Raw genomic sequence first — 24,087 nt, 5'->3', positions numbered from 1 at the left:
ACTCAGAGCGAGCACAGTGCTAGCACTTGTTGCCTTCCTGTGATCTATCCCGAAGTCAAATGCAAGAAACTCTGTTTAACTCAGAAGTGTCTCAGGGTCAAGAAAACATGAAAATAAGTTCAAGGAAAAGAGAATTCAGCCAACTTTTACATTCAGCAAACCCAGATTGTTTTGCCACGAAGCTGTACCCATTATGTCCTCATTCCAAACCTTATCTCAGACCATTTCAGACCATTTTCTTTTCAGACACAGCTCAAAAAAAAAAAAAAAATCAGCATTAGAATAAGAATGGATTTTAACTGAAAAGAACCACAATTCTTTAAGAGGATCTTAAACTGTTATAAATCTCAGGAGCATTTCCGGGATAACGTTTGGGCACATATTTAGGAATGTTACAGTAAGAATTTGGAAGTAAGAATGAATTCTGAAGCCTTCCCCCAGTTAAGTAAGGACAGGAAAGTATACAAACTGTACATTTCCTGGACAAAGCCTCGTGAGTAGACTGTAGAGAGACATTTGTGTGCATGTGAGTCGTTTTATTCACTAGCATCCCATCACAAGGAGAGTTTTATTTTTATGGGCTCATCAGTGGAGGTGTGAAGTCTGGTTCTTGCATGCCCATGGATATTTTTCAAGGGTTTAGACAAGTCGAGAGTCAGATAATTGAAATGTACACTCCCAGTTACATCTTTTCCTAAGACTGTGGTAAACACCATTTATGGATATAGTGCCAGTAAGAACACTTGAATACTAGGAAGGAAACACATTGCCTAGCAATGGTTAAAACTTAAAGGTAATTAACGAGCAGGTCAAAAGAAAAAGTAGAACTTAAAACAAGTTAAGTATCAAATATTTGCATTTAGATCAATTTTATTTGGAATCTTTACTGGCAGCCACAGGGTTAGTATCTGTCCTTTATCTTTCTTTTCCTTTTGGCTTATTTAAAGCAATTTTGAAGGGAAAAAATGAAATAAAGATACTCTTCAAAATACACAGAGGAATTGACTGAACATGGGGAAACAGTCACAGCTGAGAATGGAGTGGTTATCATTAATTTACTTGAAGGACTCAGAGCTCATTCATTAGCCCCAAAATTACACTTTCAAGTATACCTTAATCATACTTAGCACAGTGCCTAATGTAACAAGAATTCAAAAAGCCTATTCATTGACTCATTTATTGAATATTGAGCATCTCCTTTGTATTAGGCACTGTGCTAAACTGTGAACGAGACAGACAAGGTCCCTATCTTTGTGGACAAGGAACTTACATTGTAGTAAATATCTTTAGAATGAATAGAGAGACATTTCTTGGTAGAGTGAAAAAAGAGATGTCTGCAAAGAGTATGCTGCCTATAGAACTCATCTGAAAGGAGAAAGCAAAGAAGAATTGTATATAGTCCTCAGAGCTCTCAAATATGATTATTTAAAAATTAGAATAAAACAAATATGGAGGAGATTTGGACTCTGGGTTTGTCATACAAACTACTGCTTTAAAAAACTTTTTCTAAATCTAATGTAGGCACAATGAATCTAAATGGTTTTCTTTTTTCCTTTTTTTTTTCCTAAATAAAATTTGAGCATCAAAAAAGAAGGAAAGAAAGAAGCAAGGGAGGTAGGAAAGGTCTTTCCAAAACTTGATTTGGGCCTCTTGAAAATAAAATTCTTCTTTCAAAATATAGTAGTTATGGGACTTTCCTGGCAGTCCAGTGGTTAGGACTCTGGGCTTCCACTGCAGGGGGAGCAGGTTCGATCCCTGGTCAGGGAACTAAGATCCCACATACCATGGCAGAACCCCCCCCCAAAAAAAGTAGTGGTTATGGTGAAGATCCTTGAATAAACTACAAATTAATTCATTCAATTAGTATGAATCGAGTACCTGCTGTATGCCAGGAACTGTGCTAGTCACCTGGAACATACTAGGGAAAGAAAGATGGGTCCTTATTCTCACAGAGCACGTTTGTTTTTTGATTTTGTTGTTGTTGTTGTTTTTTAAAACATTTTCCCCCTCTGACTTGCTTTTTCTAAAGAAATGCTGGAAGCTAGATCATGAGTACTCAGGGAACAGATGGCAGTCTTCTGCCCATCTGGAATAGTTCTAAAGAGTAGACCCTTGTGTATCAATAGATAAGGTTTCTTCCAGTTCTAAGTTTTCTTGATCTATGATCTAATTGTAGACAGAAGATGTATGCTTCCAAAATGATGTTATAATTGTATTTCTTTTTATGAAAGGAAACAGAGGTATGGTCTATGAATTTGGGGGAAATTGGGTTCTTCCTATTTATTTTTATTTTTTATTTGCTTATTTATTTTTAGCTTTCCTTGTAGCTCAGTTGGTAAAAGAATCTGCCTGCAATGCAAGAGGCCCAGATTCCATCCCTGGGTCAGGAATATCCCTGGAGAAGGAAATGGCAGCCCACTCCAGTATTCTTGCCTGGAGAATCCCATGGACAGAGGAGCCTGGCAGGCTACAGTCCATGGGGTGGCAAAGAGTCAGACACAACTGAGTGACTAGACCACCACCATTTATCTATTTATTGGCTGTGCCAAGTTTTAGTCTTGGTATGTAGGCTCTTTAGTTGTACAATGTGAACTCTTAGTTGTAGCATGTGAAATCTAGTTCCCCAACCAGGGATTGAACCCAGGCCCCCCGTGCTGGGAGCCTGGAATCCTAACCACTGGACCACCAGGGAAGTCCCTTTCCTGTCTCTTTAAATAATTCTATTTAGACTCCTTTGGGTCTTCCTTCTCTGCTCACCTTCTAATGCTCAATCCTACCATTTTGTTTCACTTCACTTTCCTCCCTTTAATGACTGGGGCAAATTTCCCCGACTGGCTATACGTGAGGTCTCCAGTTAAAACTTTCCCTGTTAGGTCAAATTCTTTCTGTTCCAAAAGAATTCCTTTACCCATTTGTCATCCCTCCCCTTTCTCATTTCGATATTTCCATCAGCAAACTCCCAGTCTTCCACCCTGGAAATCCTGAAGTTCTATTCACTTCTACCAAAATTACACTGCCATACCAAAGTATTTAGTTTTTCCTTATTTCAAAATGCCTCCCAGTCTGTACCTTCTATTCTGTTCCAGGCAGCACGGTCTTCATTCCAACACATATCACCCCAAGTCTTGTCAGATCAATTCCAACATCCTCTAACTGCTCTCAGCCTCTTTGGATCTGTCATGCTGACAGATTCATCTCCCTAAACCTCAACTTCCCTCTCAAATCACATGTCCTCTCACAGAAATCTTCAGTGGTTCCCTTTGCTAATGGGGTAAATCTTGAGCCTCAGCATCTGCAGAGTCTTATTTTGCATCATCTGCTTGCAGCGTGCCTAGCTAACTGCATCTCACTGTCCTGTCTGACACCAGTGTTCCGCTTGCTACCCCAGAATTTTCTGTCTTATTTGCATTCCTCACCTCCAACCCTTTATGCTTCCAAAGATCAAGACTGTAGCATTCCTTCCTTTCATATCTCTTTCTATATTAACATATACTTATAAAAGGAAGAAATAAACAACCAAGTAAAGAATGAATTGTGCCAGAATACAAGGTAACAGGGTAAAATTTCTGACTTTTGCTTCCTAGTTTGTATATAGAATTTTATATTGGTTTTATAAAAAAAAATCCAGTTGGTAAGACCTAACACATGGAAGTTATTGTTTTAAAAGTTTATCAAATTTCTTCTCCTTGTCTAATTGCTCACAAGTGCATTGTTCCTAAGTAGCTACAGTTTATGAGGATTTTCTGTGCTTTCAGGTGCTTCTTTCTTAAAATTATTTACTCAACTATGCATTCAGTCCATGCCATACCTTTCTCCAAAGATAATTTGTGAAAAGAAATATTTTATGCTTAATTCTTTAGTTAAGACTGCTTTCTGAAGACTTCATTTCATTACATGGTGCATCTTATTTTTTATTGGGGTATAATTGCTTTACAATGTTGTGTTAGTTTCTATTGTGCAGCAAAGTGAATCAGCTGTACATATACATATATCCCCTCTTCCTTGGATTTCCTTCCCATTTAGGTCACCTTGGAGCAATGAGTAGAGTTCCCTGTACTATAAGGTCTGTTCTCATTAGTTAAGATGATGCATTTTAAATTTCTATCTCACTCTCATACCTTTTCTTAAGTTTGAGTTATAGGGGTGGCGATTCATTTTTATCTTATTTTAAATTCTTAATAATATTGGGTATACACTGGAAACTACCACCATGGCCCTTCCTATATAAGAAGAAAGCATCCTTCAGATCAGGTGCTTATAATGGATTCTGATGCTGTTCCCACATGGTCCCTATGAAGCTACTAACACTATCACCAGAAGAAATGGCCTGTGGCATGCTCATTCTCCTTTGCCACCCACATGTCCCCTTGGGGATTTCTCTCTCAGCATGTGCCAAGATTTCTGCTCAGTGCCCATTTCCATATGGCCTCCCCATCCCTTCCTACCCACCCCGAATTTCACATTCCTCTCTTCTTTGATTTCATCATGAAACAACCCATTCTGCCTTTAGAAAGAATTACATGTTCCACGCATTCATTTGCATGTTCTTCTACAGCTCTTGTCTACAATCTTAAGGTACCACATTCTTCAAGACCAGGAACTGACCTTTCACTGGGCCATAAAATATACTGTTGTTTCATAGATAGGTACACTAGGTTAGATCTACTTTCAGTAAATTAATGTAAAAGTAAATTAAAAAGCCCACTGCTTATTAAATATTTATACACTACTTTTTTCCAACCATAATCTCTGGAGTAGCAGTGAAGACCAACAGCTAGACTGAATGAGCTTGAATCCAGGACCTGCCAGTTTACTAACTACTTAAGCTTAGGCCAATCTTGTTCAGTTGATTTTTTTTTTAATCCTCTCATGCTTCAGTTTTTATATCTGTGAACTGGGGAAATAATATTACTTCCTTCCATAGAATTATTGGGAAGATTGCATGTTACTTCATATTGTCATGCACAAAGTGATTAATAATACTATCCATTTTTGGATTTTATGTGGTGCCTTGCACACTATAACCTATCCCTCTCCATTTATTAGGCATAATAGCAACAATAACAGTAGCTACTAGCATTTACTGAGCAATTATCATATGATAGAAACTGAGCTAAACACATGTATCATCTTATTTAATCCCCATAATAACTCCATGAGGTAGGACATATTGTCCCATTGTAATGATAAGGTAAGTTAAGATTCAAATAATTTACCCAGGGACTTAGAGCATGCAGTTAGTGTCAGTGAGCATTCTCATTTATTCTCCCGTGTCTCCCTCCCTCTCTCCTTCTCTCTTTCTCACACTGGTGCATGCATACACACACACACACACACACACACACACACACACACATTTACCCACCAGTTTGATCGACTAGTCATTACACAAATATTTCTTACCACTTACTACATGCAGGATTCAGTGCATCCTGTGGGAGGGAGGGCAGAACAGAAGAAGTGAGCAGGGAATGGTTACAGTCCATCCATATAATGAAAGGAGTGGCTCTGATAGAAGTGCTCCAGGTATAAACCGTGGACTGCAAGTATGCTGAGGAAGCCAACATAGACCAGCCTTGAATAGAAGAAAAGGGGAATACAAGCACTCCAGAGGGAAGCCTCAGGGGTGTTAAGTCGGATGGAATGCCACAGGACAGGCAGGTAGAGTTTGACTGGGAGTGCAGGGTCATAAGAAAGTGAAAGTGTTATTTGCTCACTCCTGTCCAACTCTTTTTGACCCCCGACTCAAGGATCAAACCTGCGTCTCCTGTATTGCGTTCACCATCTGAGCCACTTCCCCTGATGGCTCAGCGGGTAAAGAATCCAACCAGAATTGAAAGAGACACATGTACCCCAATGTTCATCACAGCACTGTTTACAGTAGCTAGGACATGGAAGCAACCTAGATGTCCATTGGCAGTTGAATGGATAAGAAAGCTGTGGTACATAACACAATGCAATATTACTCAGCTGTTAAAAAGAACACATTTGAGTCAGTTCTAATGAGGTGGACGAAACTGGAGCCTATTACACAGAGTGCAGTAAATCAGAAAGAAAAACACCAATACAGTATATTAACGCATATACATGGAATTTAGAAAGATGGTAACAATGACCCTATACGCAAGACAGCAAAAGAGACACAGATACAAAGAACAGACTTTTGGACTCTGTGGGAGAAGGCGAGGGTAGGATGATTTGAGAGAATAGCATTGAAACATATATATTACCACATGTGAAATAGATCCGCCAGTCCAGGTTCAATGCATGAGACAGGGCACTCAAAGCCAGTGCACTGGGACAATCCAGAGGGATGGGATGGGGAGGGAGGTGGGAGAGGGGTTCGGGATGGGGGACAAGTGTATACCAATGGCTAATTCATGTCAATGTATGGCAAAAACCACCACAATATTGTAAAGCAATTAGCCTCCAATTGAAATAAATTAACTTTATAAAATAAATTTTAAAAATACTGAATTCAATTTGTAAAGAGATTTAAATACAAAATTCACTCTAGAAAATAATAAAAAAGAATCCACCTACAATGCAGGAGACACAGGAGACATGGTTTAATCCCTGGGTCAGGAAGATCCCCTGGAGAAGGAAATGACAGCACACTCCAGTATTGGCGCCTGAAAAATCCCGTGGACAGAGGAGCCTGGGGGGCTACAGTCAGTCCAAAGGGTCACAAAGAGTCAAACACAACTTACTGACTGAGCAGCAGCAGCAGCAGGGTCATAAGGCTGAGAAAGTAGGTTTCAAATGTCCCTCGTGTGTTTATGTGCATCACAATGAAGCAAACTCTTTATTTTTGGGAACTCTACTTGGTTTTCGAAATATTTGGTCCCAGCAAAGATGGACAAGTCTAAAGAGAACGTGCAACAAGAAGACTGTGCTGGATTTGGGCTACGTACTTGATTGATATGGGAAGGTCAGAGTCAACTTTAGACCAGACTACCTGAGGCACTTTTCTGTTGAATTTGAGATGTGTTTTACAGGCATGAACCTGCCTGATCTCTAATGGCTCTGGGCAAGCACTGACTAACCTCTGGTTTAGCATAGCCTGCTCAGAACCAAATCAGGATTTGAAATTATAAAGCTAGGATGCCTGGGGCCACCATTAATATAAAGTTGGCAAAATGCCAATGGACAAAATATACCATTTTGCCCATAAAATTCTTTCCCTTTCTTACCCACTCAAAATGAAATTCACTAAGCTGACAGACTACTGTGTCAATATAGTATAGAAAAACATAATAGGAAAAAAGCAGTGGCAATTTTTAATCCATGCCAGTTAAAGGTATAGTTCCCAGTAATTTCCAAGTTCAGTAAAATCTAAAATTTTTTTATTCTCACCATCGACCCTAAAACCTTGCCTCTTATTTCTTAGATGAAGGATCAATCAACTTTTGGTTACTTATTAATTATCAGTGATTAAATATCATTCAGTATCCATTAATTATCAGTCAGTATGATTCTTTAAAAATGATGATGACAAGAGGCTAAGACAAAATATTTATCATTTCTGAGTTCCTTCAATCACCTAGTTTAATGGCAAATGGTGACCTCCCTACCAAATCTTTTTGTGAAAAATTTAAGAGCTTGCAATTTTGATGGTACTAACTGGAACAGTAGTTCACTCATGGCTACCAAAGAGTAGAGTGTTTTTAAAAGTCTCATTTTAACATTGTCAAGAGAGCAAATCTTTCTCATTTGGGCTCAGTTTGATAAAAATCAGCCTCAGAGAGTGCACAAGGTAAGCGGATATTAAAACAGGGTTATAAATCATTGCTTTAGTGTTCCGACCTTAGAAGCTCAAAAGATCTTACCAAAAAGGGTGCATTGTTTTCATTGTGCCTCATTATGTCTGATGAGAGGATATCATTTCTCTCCTCTTCCTCCCAGGTGGCCGTTGAGGACCGCATCAGGCAGCTGCACGAAGCCCACAGGGACTTTGGCCCAGCGTCCCAGCACTTCCTTTCCAGTAAGTCATTGACTACTTTCATCTCTTACCCTCCTCACTGCATCTTGGTGGCTATTTAGAGTTGAATTATGATAGTCTCTGCCAAATGCACTAGAGGCACACATCATCCTGAAATATGACTTAGTGGGTGGATACAGAAGGTTAAGATGAGGAGGACCAATTAGATCATTTTGTCCATTCTTCAGCTAATGCACAATTATTTCCTACAGTGTATTCTCAAGTGCTAAATTGAGTAATACTTTTGAATCTTTACTCATGGCAGTTCACTTCATAAAGCTGATACTTATAATATCATATAATTATATGACAATTCAATATATATTACTGTGAGTCTATGATTCTTTATATAATTGATTAAATACTCCCTGCCTGTAAGATGGAACTTCAGCCCATTCTGTTTCCTTTCCCTAACCATTCTTATCTGTCTTTTATCCTTGACCTCTCTTCATTCTTTTTATTTTTGTTTTACTATTTTATTAACTATATTTTATAATTAATTATAGTATTCATATATTATTAGTAAATATTATATTTTATAAGTAAATGTATTGCTATAATTAATAACCAAGAGGAATGGCCTTGGTTAACTGCAAGTGTAATATTGGAACATACTATAAATATAACAATGCGTATATCAATCCCAAACTTCCTATCTATCCTACTCCCCCCACCCCTCCCCTCTGGTAACCATAAATTCATTCTCTAAGTCTGTGAGTCTATTTCTGTTTTGTAAATAAGCTCATTTGTATCATATTTTTATATTCCACATATAAATGATACCATATGATATTTATCTTTCTCTGTCTGACTTACTTCACCTAGTATGATAATCTCCAGGTCCATCCATGTTGCTGCAAATGGCATTATTTCATTCTTATCTTTGGCTGAGTAGCATTCTGTTGAATATATGTACCACATCTTCTTTATCCATTCCTCTGTCAATGGTCATTTATGTTGCTTCCGTGTCTTGGCTACTGTAAATAGTGCTACAGTGAGCATTGGGGCACATGTATCTTATTGAATTATGTATTTTTCCAAATATATGCCCAGCAGTGGGATTGCTGGATTATAAGATAGCTCTGTTGTAAGTTTTTTAAGGAATCTCCAAACTGTTCTCCATAGTGATTGTACCAGTTGTCATTCCCACCAACACTGTAAGAGGGTCCTCTTTTCTCCACACCCTCTCCAAGATTTATTATTTATAGACTTTAATAATGGCCATTCTGACTGGTGTGAGGTGATGCCTCATTGTAGTTTTGATTTGCATTTCTCTAATAATTAGCAGCATTGAGTATCTTTTCAGTTGCCTCTTGACCATCTGTATGTCTTCTTTGGATAAATGTCTATTTAGATCTTCTGCCCATTTTTTTAAATTGGGTTGTTCATTTTTTTAATATTGAGCCACATGAGCTGTTTGTAAATATTGAAGATCAGTCCCTTGTTGGTCATGTTGTTTTCAAATATTTTCTCCCATTCTGTGGGTTGTCTTTTCATTTTGCTTATGGTTTTGTTAGTTGTGCAAAGAAAAATTAAGCTTTTGAGTTTAATTAGGTCCTATTTGTTTTTGTTTTTATTTCCATTATTCTAGGAGATGGATTGAAAAATTTATGTGAAAGAATGTTCTGCCTATGTTTACCTCTGAGAGTTTCAGAGTATCCAGTCTTACATTTAGATCTTTAATCCACGTTGAGTTTATTTTTGTTTGGTGGAGTTGAACCATCATTTAAGGCAATTACGTTGTGCCTGACAATATTATGAATATGACCCAACCTAACTCTTATGGCAACTTTAAGGTCGGTGCTATTATTATTATACCCATTTTTAAGATGAGGACATTGAGACACAGTCACAGAGGGTGTAGATGACAGAGCCAGGATTCGAACCCAAGAAGTCAGCTCCAGAGTCTGTTTTTAACCACCACAATAGACTATCTTTTAGTAAATTGATAGATTTCAATAGAGAAGAAGCAATTCTATATGTTCTCCTTTCATGCTTCTGCCTTCCTCATTTATTGCCATTTTCTAGTCCTTTCCTTTCTTCTCCATTTTCCACAGGTTAATAGAAAGATCCACACTCACAAACATTTTAAAGTATTTGACTTGATGCTTTCATGTGTGTCTCCAATTGGCCATTTTATTTTAGAACAAAAATTCCTGGAAAATAGTGGTCCTCTCTTTTCATTATACATTGATAGTATATGAAACAAGAAGTTGTCTTATTTTCTTGACTGGGTCTGACCTTTTTATCAACATGCAGTCATTATTTGGACAGTATCACAAATACTTAGACAGTGTCAAAAAAAGAAGGGCAAATTAAAGCAGTATACATAATTGAGTGGGACAGTGGCTTTTGAGAATGGCTCCAGAACAATTTTAAATCCTGCACATTTTATCTCCTATGTTTCCCCCAATTTCTGGTCTGCTTAAATTGCCTTGGTGGCAGAGCCATTCTATTCGATTTAATTGAGATTAAGTGCAATAACATGTAAGTGATTCATAAACTGTAAATAAAAATATTACTATTATGCATATTAATTGTTCCTCAGATGTTTATATATATATATATATTATATATATATTATATATATATTTCTTCATTGTTTGTTCTCTCTGCCTGCCCTACTCGAATTCCTATGTCTTCCCCCATTAAAGCCTAATCTCAGAAAATGATATGTTATACTCATTTAACCCCGGTGACAGGTAAAGTTTAATGTGTACTTTTTCTGGGTTATTTGCATCTTAATAAGGTGAAAAGCCGTAAGCCTGAGGAATGATTCTCTGGGGATGAAACGTCAGCCATAATCTCTGAGCTGTAAGGGGAGAACTTCGAGGGGCCAAGAGGAGCATCTCTATACCTCTCAACCCATATCACACGGTGCCCACATCCAGAAAGGTCAGACCTGTATACACAGACACTCAGAAATCCACTGATTGACCTGTTTATATGGAGCCAGCCCCAGACATCACCAATTTCTTAAGTATTCGTGTGGAGTATCAATATATGCTTAGAAGCTTTGCTTATGGAAATCACAAAATACCAATTTGGCTGAAGGGATATTTGAGAAATAGGATATCTTGAGACTAAAGATAAATGATTATTTCCTTGTGTTGTCTCTTTCTTAAATTACAGAGGTAATATAGGCCCCTCAAGGAGATTTTGGAAAGCAAAGAGTACAAACAGGAAAGAAAAATTATCTGTAATCCAACCACTTAGAGATAACCACTATAAAAAATGTGGTATACACATTCTGTCTATCTCTCAGGGGTGTGTATGTGTGTGAACTCAGATTTTCTCTCTCTCCCTTTTTTTAAACCAAACAGGGATAAAAATATTTTACAGCTTTATGACCTGCCTTTTCCCCTTAGAACTATAATAAAAATATTTTTTGTATATTTAAATATTCCTCTGCAGAGTGCATTTTTTTAAATGATGGCATAGTATTCCCTTCTGTGGCTGTCCCACATTTACCACAATTCTAAATCACTCAATCACTTAAGGTTATTTCAAAATTTTCAGTACTTTATCGAAGATTGTATATCATATCTAATATTCTTCATACACCTTTATAAATACCTCAGCTTCTTTCCATAAGATAAATGCCCCCAAAATGGAACATGCTGTGTTAAAGGATGTTTACATTTGTAAGGCTTTTGTTATGTGTTGCCAAACTGATCTGTAGAAAGCGGCACTAGAAATTGGGTGCGCCATCAAAACCGTATGTGAGTCAGGGCCTCTCTGAAGTCACTTATTTGCTATAAAAGAAAAAGAAGTTCCCCCTCCCCAAAAGTAAAAATATGTTTGAAAATTACAACTAAGCTCATATTAAATGAGCTTGAATTGATAGGTGTCTAATAATTTGCTTCCAGGTTACCAGGAATAATAAGAGTGATTTCTGAAGCTTCACAGTTAAAAGAAAGAAATAAGGACGAACCATTAACTGCATCCCCCCCCAACACACAGTCACTTCTCTGTCTCCTTCTCTCTCTATGTCTCTCTCTTTGTCTCTGTCAGACACACACACACAGACACACACACACCTTTGAAAATTACATTACCAGCTGTCTTTGTTTTCTTCTTTTATCAGTAGAAAGAGGCAGCCTTTTACTTAAGTATTCACTGTTTCTTCTTGGTGGCCCAGTCTCTACTTGTTAAAGAGGCTGTTTCTTTTATCTTAGATCTGAGAGAAAATGAGAAGAGGAAGCATTGTAAAATATCACCTTTATCCATTGATAGACACTAGATTGCCTTTAATTTGAGCTTTAATATTCTACTACTTCTGATTGACTTCTGCAACGTAAACCAAGAAGGAGAAATTTTAGTAGTGTGATTTTAAAATATATTTATCCTTAAAATTTTATAGATTTTAAAAATATATTCATATGTCAGTGATCAAAAATGTATCAGTACTATAGTATTCACTAGCCTAGTAGTCTGCAAATAGTCCACTTTTGTTATTTTCAAGAATTTAAGAACTTTTTTTTTAAGAAGTCAAGATTTTTTTCTGGATATTTCTCAATTTTCTGGGCTTCTCGTCTAAATTTTACTTTTCTCATCAAGAAATATAATTCTATATAAGAAAGTAAAAATCTTTCTGTAATAGTAGAAAGAATTTATATTTGTTATTAATATTTTACAAGTTCTAGAATTCCCTGAAGGGCCATTTCCCAAGCCAAGTTCCTCAGAACATTAATGTTCTTTGTGATGTTAATAACTCTCTCTTGAAAAAATGATTCTGGGGTCAATAAGATTGGAAAAACACTAGGTTATAAAGATAAGCAAACCTCTTTCCTGTGGGAATTCTTGTAGCTCTTAATATACATCAAAACTCTAAGAGGAGCATGGAGTCGGTGACTCTCCTGTCCTACTTCTGTGACTACCAAAGCCTTTTTCAGACACACCAATTAATTTCTCACTAAACATGCCGTGGAACAGACTATGAGAATTTTTGCCCTAAAGTGATATTTGCCAAACAGTTTGATAATGAGAACTTTCTGCTGAAGGTAGTAAGAACATGATCCAATTAAAAAGAAAATGACTGTTTGTAAGACCAATGGGTCAACTGTCTCTTTCCTGGGGTTTCCAGCCCTCATGCCCACCCCAGGAGGCCCCCTGTGCTGTGGAATTTCCTAACTGGAGAGAAGCTTAGAGAGTGTCTATATGACTTGTTTTCAAAGTACTTATTAGTGAATCCTGAAATCAGTTTAATGACTTGCAACCAGCAATTTTTTAATGGAATGAAATGGAACAGATTAGAAAATATCAGAGCACATTGCACAAGCAAGGCTAAGTATCTGGTTTCAGTTAAGATGTGTGTGTGTGTGTGTGAGTGCGTCTGTCTGCCTGTGCACTACCTCACAGCGTAAACTGTATTCCTTTTATGCATTCTGGTCAAAAATGTCTGACGCGTACTGAAGTATTCCCAGCCCTACCCTTACTTTACAGATGACAAAATAGGGGTAGAGAGACCAAATGACATAATCAAGGTCACATAGATGGTTATAATAAATCTGGGACTGGAACCCAGTTTCAGAACTTCAATGCCACACCTTGTGTTGCCTTGCCCATTAAGAACTAATACACAGGCCAGTGACTGTCTAGTCTATCTGATACTACCACTGATTTTTCTCTCTTTTATTTCTGTCGATCTGGGCCATAGTAAGTTGATTTATATAACCTGAATTTTTCTCTCAATGCCCCTGAACCAAGTGTCATTTCACCAATGATATGAGTTATTGGTTAAGAGTATAGACTCTGAAACTAGGTTAACTGGGTTCAACTATTGATTCAGATATTTAATCTCTTTATCTCTCATCTGTAAAATGGGAATAATAATATACTTCATCAAATTTAAGACATATCCCCATGTTTTAACAGCTCTGAAATCAAAATATACCTTATGTCTAATGTCTAAAATTAAAAATAATTTTATTTATTTACTTGTGGCCGTGCTGGGTCTTCATTGCTGCATGAGCTTTCTCTGGGTGTGGCGGTGGGGGCCGCTCTTTAGTTGCGGTGCATTGGGTTCTGACTGCAGTGGCTTCTCTTGTTGCAGAGCAAGTGCTTTCAGGTGTATGGGCTTTAGTAGTTGTGGCATGTGGGCTCAGTCGTTGCAGCTCCCGGGCTTGGAGCACAGGCTCAGTAGTTGTAGCACGTGGGCTTAGCTGCTTCAATCTGGGATCTAACCAGATCAGGGACCGAACCCGTGTCCCCTGCATTGGCAGGCGGATTCTTTACCACTGAGTCACCAGGGAAGCCCTTTAATAGGGTTTTGAATTCAATAAAATATGGTAATACTATCTCTTAGTGTTATAGTGAAGATCAAAGAGTTAACATATGTGAAACCCTTACAACAGTGCCTTACCCCATGGACTGTACAGTCCATGGAATTCTCCAGGCCAGAATACTGAAATGGGTAGCCTTTCCCTTCTCCAGGGGATCTTCCCAACCTAGGGATCAAACCCAGGTCTCCCGCATTGCGGGCAGATTCTTTACCAGCTGAGCCACTAGGGAAACCCAAAAATACTGGAGTGGGTAGCCTATCCCTTCTCCAGCGTATCTTCTCGACCCAGGAATTGAACCAGGGTCTCTTGCCTTGCAGGTGGATTTTTTACCAACTGAGCTATCAGGGAAGCCATACAGCAGTGCCTAACACACTGTAGGTGCCATAGTGCTATGCAAGTATTTGCTATTAGCATTAGTATCTTTACTATCAACCTGATAGTACAACTTATTATCTGCCTATTAGAGTCAAACTGGACATAAAAGACATAAAAGTAGCTTTCATTCTCTTGTATTTACTTCTCAGTGTATTTCCTCTCCTTTCCAAAGATGTTTTTCATGGATCTAAAAGTACAGTGTTTTGCATATTAGAAGAACTCAACAGTTACTTGTGTAACTAATGAATAGGTGAATAATCAATAAGTAGACCCTAACCTAATCTCTATAAGGGGGTTTCCCTGGTGGCTCGGTGGTAAAGAATTTGCCTGCCAATGCAGGAGAAGGCAATATCACCCCACTCCACTACTCTTGCCTGGAAAATCCCATGGACGGAGGAGCCTGGGAGGCTGCAGTCCATGGGGTCGCTAAGAGTCGGACACGACTGAGCGACTTCACTTTCACTTTTCACTTTCATGCACTGGAGAAGGAAATGGCACCCCACTCCAGTGTTCTTGCCTGGAGAATCCCAGGGACGGGGGAGCCTGGTGGGCTGCCGTCTATGGGGTCACACAGAGTCGGACGCGACTGAAGCGACTTAGCAGCAGCATGAGACTCGGGGTTGATCCCTGGATTGGGAAGATCTCCTGGAGAAGGAAATGGCAAACAACTCCAGTATTCTTACCTGGAGAATCCTCTGGACAGAGGAGCCTGGAGGGCTGCAGTCCATGGGGTCACAAAAGAGTCAGACATGACTGAGCAACTAAACAACAACATATAAGGACAGGATTGTTTTAGTCTCGTTGACAGTTATATCCTCCAGTATCTAACAGAGTATCTGTACTTGATAAATGTTCAGTAAAATTCTACACAGAATGAATTGTGTCTTATACCCAAAAGAAGAGGAGATAAATTTCCTCCCCTCTATTGTTAGTACACAGTGGCATGAGATTTAGCATAGTGACTACCACATAGTAGACAGTAAATAATACGACCTTTTATGTTGCCTTTCAGCAAGGTCTAATAGCATTCATAACTTTACATAGTCCTTTTTCTAAATGTCTACTGTGCCATGTAATATATTAAGGGGGAAAGATGTCTTCAAAATTACAACATAATCACAACTATATTAGAAAATAAATGATAAGCAACAGAAAGGTACATATCAAGAAAAGACTGAAAATTGAATACATCAAAATGCAAACAGCTGTTGTGTTTTACTTTCTTTTTACCCTTGCAGGTTTTTTTTTGTTTTTTTTTTGTTTTTTTTTTTTTGTTTTTTTTACTAATAACAGTATATTTCTTGTATGATGGGGGAAAAAACAGTAAAGGCAAAATTTTTTATTCTCTAGCTCTGAACCCAGTGACTTCTTGCAGTATTAAACTCTCCTATAACTCCAGAAGACAAATTTCCTTTTTACTCTTTATTCTGAATTTAAAAGCCATGAGTTTCACTGAGTGATCTTCTTGTTCTCAGATTATGAGACACTGTAAAAAGAAAGAAGGTAAGGTAAGTCATTTCAGTCGTGTCCGACTCTGTGCGACCCCATAGACGGCAGCCCACCAGGCTCCCCCGTCCCTGGGATTCTCCAGGCAAGAACACTGGAGTGGGGTGCCATTTCCTTCTCCAGTGCATGAAAGTGAAAAGTGAAAGTGAAGTCGCTCAGTCGTGTCCAACTCTTAGCGACCCCATGGACTGCAGCCTCCCAGGCTCCTCCGTCCATGGGATTTTCCAGGCAAGAGTACTGGAGTGGGGTGCCATTGCCTTCTCTGTAAAAAAAAGAAAGAACTGATCACTTATTTCTTGCAGGCTTTATAATCTTAAGTGCCTTAATCAAATCCCTGGTTCACTCTTTTTCTCTTGTTTAAGTAACCCAAGTGTTGACAGTTTCTCCTTGCTACATTAAGGCTACAAAGCTTGTTTCCATCTTGAGAGTTGCCCAACCTTCACTGCCTCCTCCCCCACTCACACACTGAATAAAAAGGGTGGGGTGGGGAAAACTTGAAGCACGTTTCATAATTGCTGGCATTTCACTTACTAGTGCTGCAATCTATGCCACCATTGTCCTCGGGGGATGGATGAATTTGACATACAAGTAGGCCAATCATTTAAAGCTTGAATCAGCTTAAAGAAATCATCATGATAAAAGTCATAAAGAAACCCATAGGTAAAATGGGAGATGATTTTCAGCCTAAAGCCATTAGGTAAAATCTCAGGGCAAAATAATTTGAGCCAGTTTCTTCAACAGTCACACGCTGTCTTGAGTGTTGGGGACTTGGAAGTAATACCATCTAAAAACCATTTATCAGTGATGCTGGTAATGTCTCCCTAAGTTCAAAGATAGCCTTTCAGGCACCCGCAGAAAACAGTCATGGTGTTCATCATTACTCTCTCTTCTCAAAACCTATTTCTATGGCCCTTTTGCCTTGAGTTCAAATTTATATTCTCCAATTTAGACCTTAGATTTATTTGCTTGAGAGAATCCACAGGAACAAAATTTTACATGGCCCTACCCATCCATTTATTGGAACACAGGAGTAAGCTTAGGAAAAATTCTGTTTTGTCCTGTGGGAATTTCTGCACTGGAACTGGCTTATACTAGCTCAGGAGAGCCAGTTGTTGTATATTATAGGAATTGTGAGCTGATTGTTAAACACACCTCTGGGAGCTTGAAATCAGCCACCATAGTGAGAATATTGATCCACCACCCCCACCGCTATCCCTCCCTCCCAATTTAGCAAACACTGCAAATCAAGACTTCCTGTTTCTTTTTTGGCATGACTGGTTGACCAACATCACCAAGTATATTAACATTATTCAGATCACCCAAGTCCCTAGAAGGTAAAGTTCAGGACCCCAATACCTATCTGCCTTAGAGAGGAGGCCCATTTGTTCTGGTTTGTGCAGGATGTTCTTGGTTTTAGCGTTTACTTTCCCATGTCCCAGGAAAGCTCCTCAGTCCCAGGCATACGAGGATAATTGCTCACCCTCACCTTCGGTGACGTTCCACAGAAACAGAGCCCTACACAAGGGTTCTTGGACAAGCCAGCTGTTGAGACAGCACCTTTCAGGTGTGAGAGAGGGAAGCAGGATAAGGTGGGGAAGACTGATCAGGGAGTCAGCCTAAGCATGGCAGTGGAGACTCGCTTCCACCTGATCCGTCCCAGAACTCTAGAGCACAAATTGCTCCTCAGACATGGCCCCATTTGGGGGCAAGGGAGCTTCTGCTCCCCTGTGTCAGTCCTCCATTGGCCATGGATTTGTGGGGAGTCGGAGAAAGCAATGGCACCCCACTCCAGTACTCTTGCCTGGAAAACCCCATGGATGGAGGAGCCTGGTAGGCTGCAGTCCATGGGGTTGCTGAGGGTCAGACACAACTGAGCGACTTTACTTTCACTTTCACTTTCATGCATTGGAGAAGGAAATGGCAACCCACTCCAGTGCTCTTGCCTGGAGAATCCCAGGGACGGGGGAGCCTGGTGGGCTGCCGTCTATGGGGTCGCACAGAGTCAGACACGACTGAAGCGACTTAGCAGTAGCAGTTGTGGGGAGTAGTGACCAGCAAGGCAGTTTCCAGCTCTCTGGAGCTGGGAGTGGTGGAACCGTAGCAGCCAATGGTGCCAACAGTGGGGAATGGGTACACCAGCTGGGGAGAGGCAATCTGAGTGGGACATCCATAGCATGGACCTCTTTTAGATTTTAGAAGCTCCCAGAAACTGGCTTTCAGGTTCAATGGTGACATTCACCTTGATTGCTAAGCACCTCTCCTTCATCACCTGCCTACATAGAAATTGGTCCAGTGGCATGGCAGAGATGTGACAAGTACCTGTTTCTTTCCTATTTCATCTTCCTCCTCATGACAGATTCCTCTGGGTCTCATGAGGGCTTAGAGCAGGGAGACCAGCATCACAGCGCTGGATCAGTTTCATGACACATGGGCACTATTTTAGTGGAAGGCTGGCTCTGAAAGGTATATTTTTACACTCCCCAGAAAATGAAGGTGTTTGTGCATTTGGCCTAGGGTAGCATTTTGTCATCTGTCCCAAAATACAAAGCTTTGCACAAACAGAAATGGTGGAATCACATCCCTGTGGGTAAAAATCATTACTTTCGTGTTTCTTTTTTTTTCCTTCCCATTTGGACGTTTTCCATTTTCAGAACACAACCAGTTTGGAAGTAGAAAATAATTTTTCGTGAGAGCTTTGAGGTAAGGACAAAAGGTGTTTGGGTTTTTTTTTTGTGTAGACTTACAGAAATGTTTCCTGGTTTAAAAGCCACTCTTTTGAATTTTTAAATACACTTGCAGATAGCAGCAGTAACAAGCATCTTGATTTCAGTCTAATGCAGGTGTGCTTCAGAATGTGCTGGAAGGGACAGGGATGGGCCTAGGTGATGAGGGGCATTTTAAGGATTCGTGGAAACTGAGGACAGATAGGGAGGAACATTCACTGTCTATTACGTGTTTGCCTCTCTCTGTATTTGTCTTTCCGCTGGACTTCAGGCTATCACAGCTGTCACAGCTTCTCTCTTCCCTCCTCCTCCTCCTTACTCAGTTTCTCCCGCCTTGTGACTTCTGTTTTCTTCTTTAGCCCCCTGACTTTTTCTAACCGCCCCACCTCTCTCCCCTCTGCATTTATCTCTGTGTATTGCAATCAAGCTCTCTAAGCAGCAGCCGATTGGTTCACTTATTTACTGTCTATTTACAATGAAGGTCATTTCAGAGGCCAAGGCCAGATAGAAACTAGACTTTCTTGACTTGGGCACTAGTGACATGTTAAACCAGACAGTCATTTGTTGTGGGGACTGTCGTGTGCCTTACAGGATTAGCAGCATCCCATACCAGGCACGCCCCTCTCCCTCAGTTGTGACAACAAAAATGTCTCCAGGTACTGTCCGATGTCTCCTGGAGGGCAGAATTGCCCCTGGTTGAGCTTGCCTCCTGTCCACCAACCCCTGGATGATGTGCAGCCCCCAAAATAAGGTCACAAGGACTGAGTGCAGTGGCCTCTGCCTGAGGGAGCATGGGAGATGACTTTTCTGCATTCCTAGGTCCCCTTCAATGAAGAGGCAACCCTCTGCTGTCTGTCCCTTTGGGAGTTGCCTCAGCTACCTTGCCCAAGATCACACCCCTTCCACAGGCAGCTCCTGAGTAATGTAAGAGTACAGAGACATGGCCATTTTGGCCCAACTCAGGAGAACTTGAACATTCTAGCTCGAGTTCCTGAGGGATTGAGGGAGTCTGTCACTGGGCCTGCGTGTGAGCTTTGCTGCCATGCCTGCTCCCTTCCATATGTGTTGATCACAAAGGCACCACGACTTCCCAAATACCCTCCTCTCTGAACTTGGTCTTGGAGTCTGCTTCCTGGGGAACCCAGTGTGTGATGAGGCAGTGAAATGGACAGACATTTAGATGCATCTGAGAAAAATAAGTCTTATCATAGGCTCATGCTGGTCACTGGGTAATTTGATTTACTCTTGCTTTCATAATGAGGTTGATGATTCTGCCCAGTGCGTGTGATGATGATCACTATTTAAGGTGTCTGACCTCAATGAGCTCCATCAATGGGGAAGGACTTTGGGGACAGCAGAAAATTACATCAGCCCCTTGCCTCACACCTAAAGCTCAGCAGGATACATGCCAATGACAGGCAAGAGTTAGAAGGAAAGAGGCTCAATAAAGTAGATCATAAAAGGAAACAGGTTGAAGTCTGAGCACCACAAGCATAAAGGGCATGCACTGTGCTTTTTTTCTTTTAATTTCATGCATCTAACTCCTGACAGATAGATGAAGGAGATGCCTTGATTGAGTGAATAACAGCACACTCGCAAGATTATTCCCACTCTAATATGATAGAAAAGAACTTAGTCTCATGCCTAGCCTAATGTCCTGAAAAAGTTATGAGCTTTCCTTTATTTTCAGCCAGTTAAGAACTGATTCATTCTCTCACTCAGCAAATGTCCATTCAGTGACCACTATAGGTCAGACTCTTTCTAGGTACTGGGAAAGCAGTAGTGATTAGAAGACAAGTTCAGTCTCATGGAGCTTGAACTTTAATAGGAGAAGGCAATCATATCATAATAAGCTGGATAAAGAAGAATAAAGCAGGCTAAAGAGGCCAGAGGTGATGGGGACAGGAACACTTTAAATGGGGTGGTCAGGGTGGTGACATTTCACCAAGAAATGAGGAAGCACAGCAGGCAGATACAGGGGTTTGTGCAAAGGGTTCCAAGTAGAGGAAACAAGAAACGTAAAGGCTCTGGGATGGGAGCATCCTTAGGGGGCTTGAGAAACAATGAAGAGACTAGTATGACTGAAGCTGAGGAAGCAAGATGATAAATAAGAGCAGGTGACTGAGCACTCAAGAGTCAGACCAAGTAGAGTCTTGTCTCCTACAGTTCAAAGCAAGTGAAATCTGTTCTTAGTAAGAAGGGCAGACCTGGGAGGATTCTAAGCTAAAAAGCAACAGGACCTGACTTCCTGTGCCTATAGCATCTGCTCATTCATTCAAATATTTATTAATAAACACTAGGCAGTTGGAAGAGGAAGATGAGAAAGACAGAATCCTGGCCTTGGGACACGCAAATTCTAAACCATTTGAGTTAGACCTAAACCAGTTGAGTTAGACCTATACAAAGAGACCTATACAAAGAGATTTAAAAAATCATGATCTTCTATAGTTGTGGGAAATAGTGGGTGACATGGGAGTAGAGTGGAAGGAGGAATTAATTCTCCAGTGAGGAAAATGAGATGTTCCATATTGACTAGTATTAATGCGCATGACCCCTGAGGCTATGTGCAAATCCAAGGTAGAGAATATTTCATCTGATAGGAATCTAGCAGAGGATGCTTCTGATTACCTGACCCTTGATTTCATTTAGCGAGAGTCACAAGATGTATTCAGTGATGCAAATTAGGTTCTCCCTTCTCTTTAGCCATTCTGATATGATGAATATCCCCCTTTCCAATTTCACACATAGTCTCCTTATAGCCCTTTTGTCCAGAAAGGGATTTCTTATGTACGTATAATGAATATAAATATAGGTTTTAGGAAACGCTAATGTTTTAATGAGCTAGAAACAGGCAGACAAGAGAGAGAATAATTGAAGGATTAGTCAACATGGGGGCAATTTGACTTGAAAGCAAAAATCCGAGCAGGAAATGTCTGGGAAAAAATGAGAAGAGGAATGGAATGGAAGGAGCTCATTTATGATGTGAGCTAAACCTAGTAGAATTCTGTCTCAGAAGGTAAAAAGTGAAAGTTTGTATGGGGAACTTGACCTAGGCCAGCTATCAAGGGAAAGCGACTAATTCAAAAGACTTGGCCCAGGCAGTATAGAGCAGCTGCATCTCTTAGAGGTGTCAGGAGAAGAAGGGAAAGTTTTGAAACCAAAGCCTCAGTTATTCCTGGAGCCCAACATAGAAGCTCACTAGAAACCTTGCTGTCTTAGGGCAAAATTAAAGACGACAAAACTGATGTCTTAGGATAAGTCAGGCAATTCCTCTAACATGAACCACCCACACCAATTGAAATAGAACAAAAAAGATTGTAAGTTTAGTGATGTGAAATTTAATTTAAAAATCAGAACCGAAGATAGACATGAAAATGAAATGTTTTATTTCTTCCTAAAAATACTTGGCTATTAATATTTGTTTTGAGTTCCTAAACAATACTAATAGAGAATGATAAAGCACAGTTGACTTTTGTAGTTGACACCAGCCTCAGAATGCCAGAAGGGAGATTTGTCTTCTTTCAACTTCTACTACTCTAAGAACTGCCTACAATTTTTTGAAGAGTCAGAAACTTGGCTGGAAAAGGAGAAAGCAGGATTATTTAGTGGAGTTGTTTGCTAGGCCCATGATTTGGAGGTTAACAGTCAGGGTAACTGTAGCACCATAGAGTCTCTCATTTGCCTGGTTTCCCTGGGATTCCTCACACTGGCAGTGAGTCAGTTAATGGAATAAATATCTTGATAGCTCACTATATAAATTATGATGATAATAAGGGTAGGGATAGGGAAAAAAAATGAGCACTCTCTGCTCTTAACACTGGCTGAGCAAAGCATCTTGCATGGATTTACCTGTTTAACCCTTACAACAACCTTATAAAATAAAGATTTTTTTTTGAATATATATTTCTTTCTTTCTTTGTCTGTGTCGGGTCTTATGTGCAGAGCGTGGCATCTTCGTTGCAGCAGGTGGGCTTCTCTAGTTCTGGTGCAGGCTTCTCCCTAGTTGTGGCCCACAGGCTCAGTAGTTGTGGTGCATAGGCTTCGTTGCCCCATGTCTTGAGGGATCTTAGTTCCCCGACCAGGGATCAAACCCACATCCCCTGCATTGGAAGGCACAATCTTAACCATTGGACCACCAGGGAAGTTCCCAAAATAAGGATTATTATTGTCTCCGTTTCACAGAAGAGAAAATTGAGATGAGAGAAGTTTAATAATTTAAGTAACCACTATAGAGTTTCAGCTTCAGAGAAGGGGTTCCGGGGGCTAGTGAGGGCAACCCCCAAGTCTCAACTGCAGAGGCTAAAAGGGATAATCCCCATTAATGTTTTGTATGATAGTAGAGGAAGTGGCTAGTAAGACATGGGAGTGATTTGGCTTATGAGTATTTTTCTATTCTTTAATCTCTTTAATGTTCTTCTCACCCTCACCCTCTCACCCTTGTTATCTCGCCCTCTTGCCCTATAGGTTGGCTGCTAGATCAGTTCTGATTGTCCCTAAATGTGTTGGGGTTTGAGGTCTAGGCTGAAGGACCAGAGGCCATCTTGTCATGTGCTCATGGTAACTCATCAGAGCATAAGAAGACAATCTTCTGTTCATACCATGTCTGCTGAAGCTCCATTGGCCAAAGTGACTCGTACGATCAAGGTCAAGGGGCTGGGAAACACACTCTGCTGGTCGTGTAGCTATGACTCTAGTACAGATATTTAATTTTTTATAGTGGAGTAAAGAACTGAGGCCACAATTGAATTTCTCCCTCCCTCTTATCACTTTTATTGCTATCATATTCTTAGCTGTTTCTCACTCTTATCTTGCTTTCTAAATGGATATACATCTCATTTATAATCATTTGGTTTTTAATACCTGAGTTGCTCCCCACTGGCTCAGGTTTCAAATTTTACTTTCCTTGAAATTTCTCTGGTGCCTAATGCAATACCGTTCACACAGAGTATTCAGCAAATGGTGTTGACTGCCTGCTGTCTTTTAAAAGCACATCTGGAAAGATACTGAAGGCACCTGGCATTATTGCGCTGACTTCTTAGTAACCTGGCTAACCCAGATGGCCTAAAGACCTCAGCTGCCTTTACCCAGAGGAAAGTACTGTGTTAATGTTGCTACTTTTCAGTCGCTAAGTCATGTCTGTTTCCTTGCAACCCCATGAACTGCAGCCTGCCAGGCTCCTCCATCCTCCAGTATCTCCCGGAGTTTGCTCCAATTCATG

General features: G+C 40.0%; 1 protein-coding gene across 10 annotated transcripts in view; it reads left to right on the top strand.

Moving 5' to 3' along the window:
• The window catches only part of DMD (dystrophin), a 2,402,664-nt gene that overhangs the window by 2,139,203 nt on the left and 239,374 nt on the right, over nt 1-24,087 (top strand). For all 10 annotated transcript variants that reach the window (XM_025277237.3, XM_045164452.1, XM_045164449.1 and 7 more), the window contains one exon: nt 7,906-7,984. In XM_025277237.3, the coding sequence (XP_025133022.3) occupies nt 7,906-7,984 (79 nt within the window). The remainder of the gene's footprint in view (nt 1-7,905; nt 7,985-24,087) is intronic.

This window comes from Bubalus bubalis, chromosome X, assembly GCF_019923935.1.
Source record: "Bubalus bubalis isolate 160015118507 breed Murrah chromosome X, NDDB_SH_1, whole genome shotgun sequence".
Lineage (NCBI taxonomy): Eukaryota > Metazoa > Chordata > Mammalia > Artiodactyla > Bovidae > Bubalus > Bubalus bubalis.
Note: the sequence above shows the minus strand (reverse complement) of the source record. Positions and strands in the feature narration are given on the sequence as shown.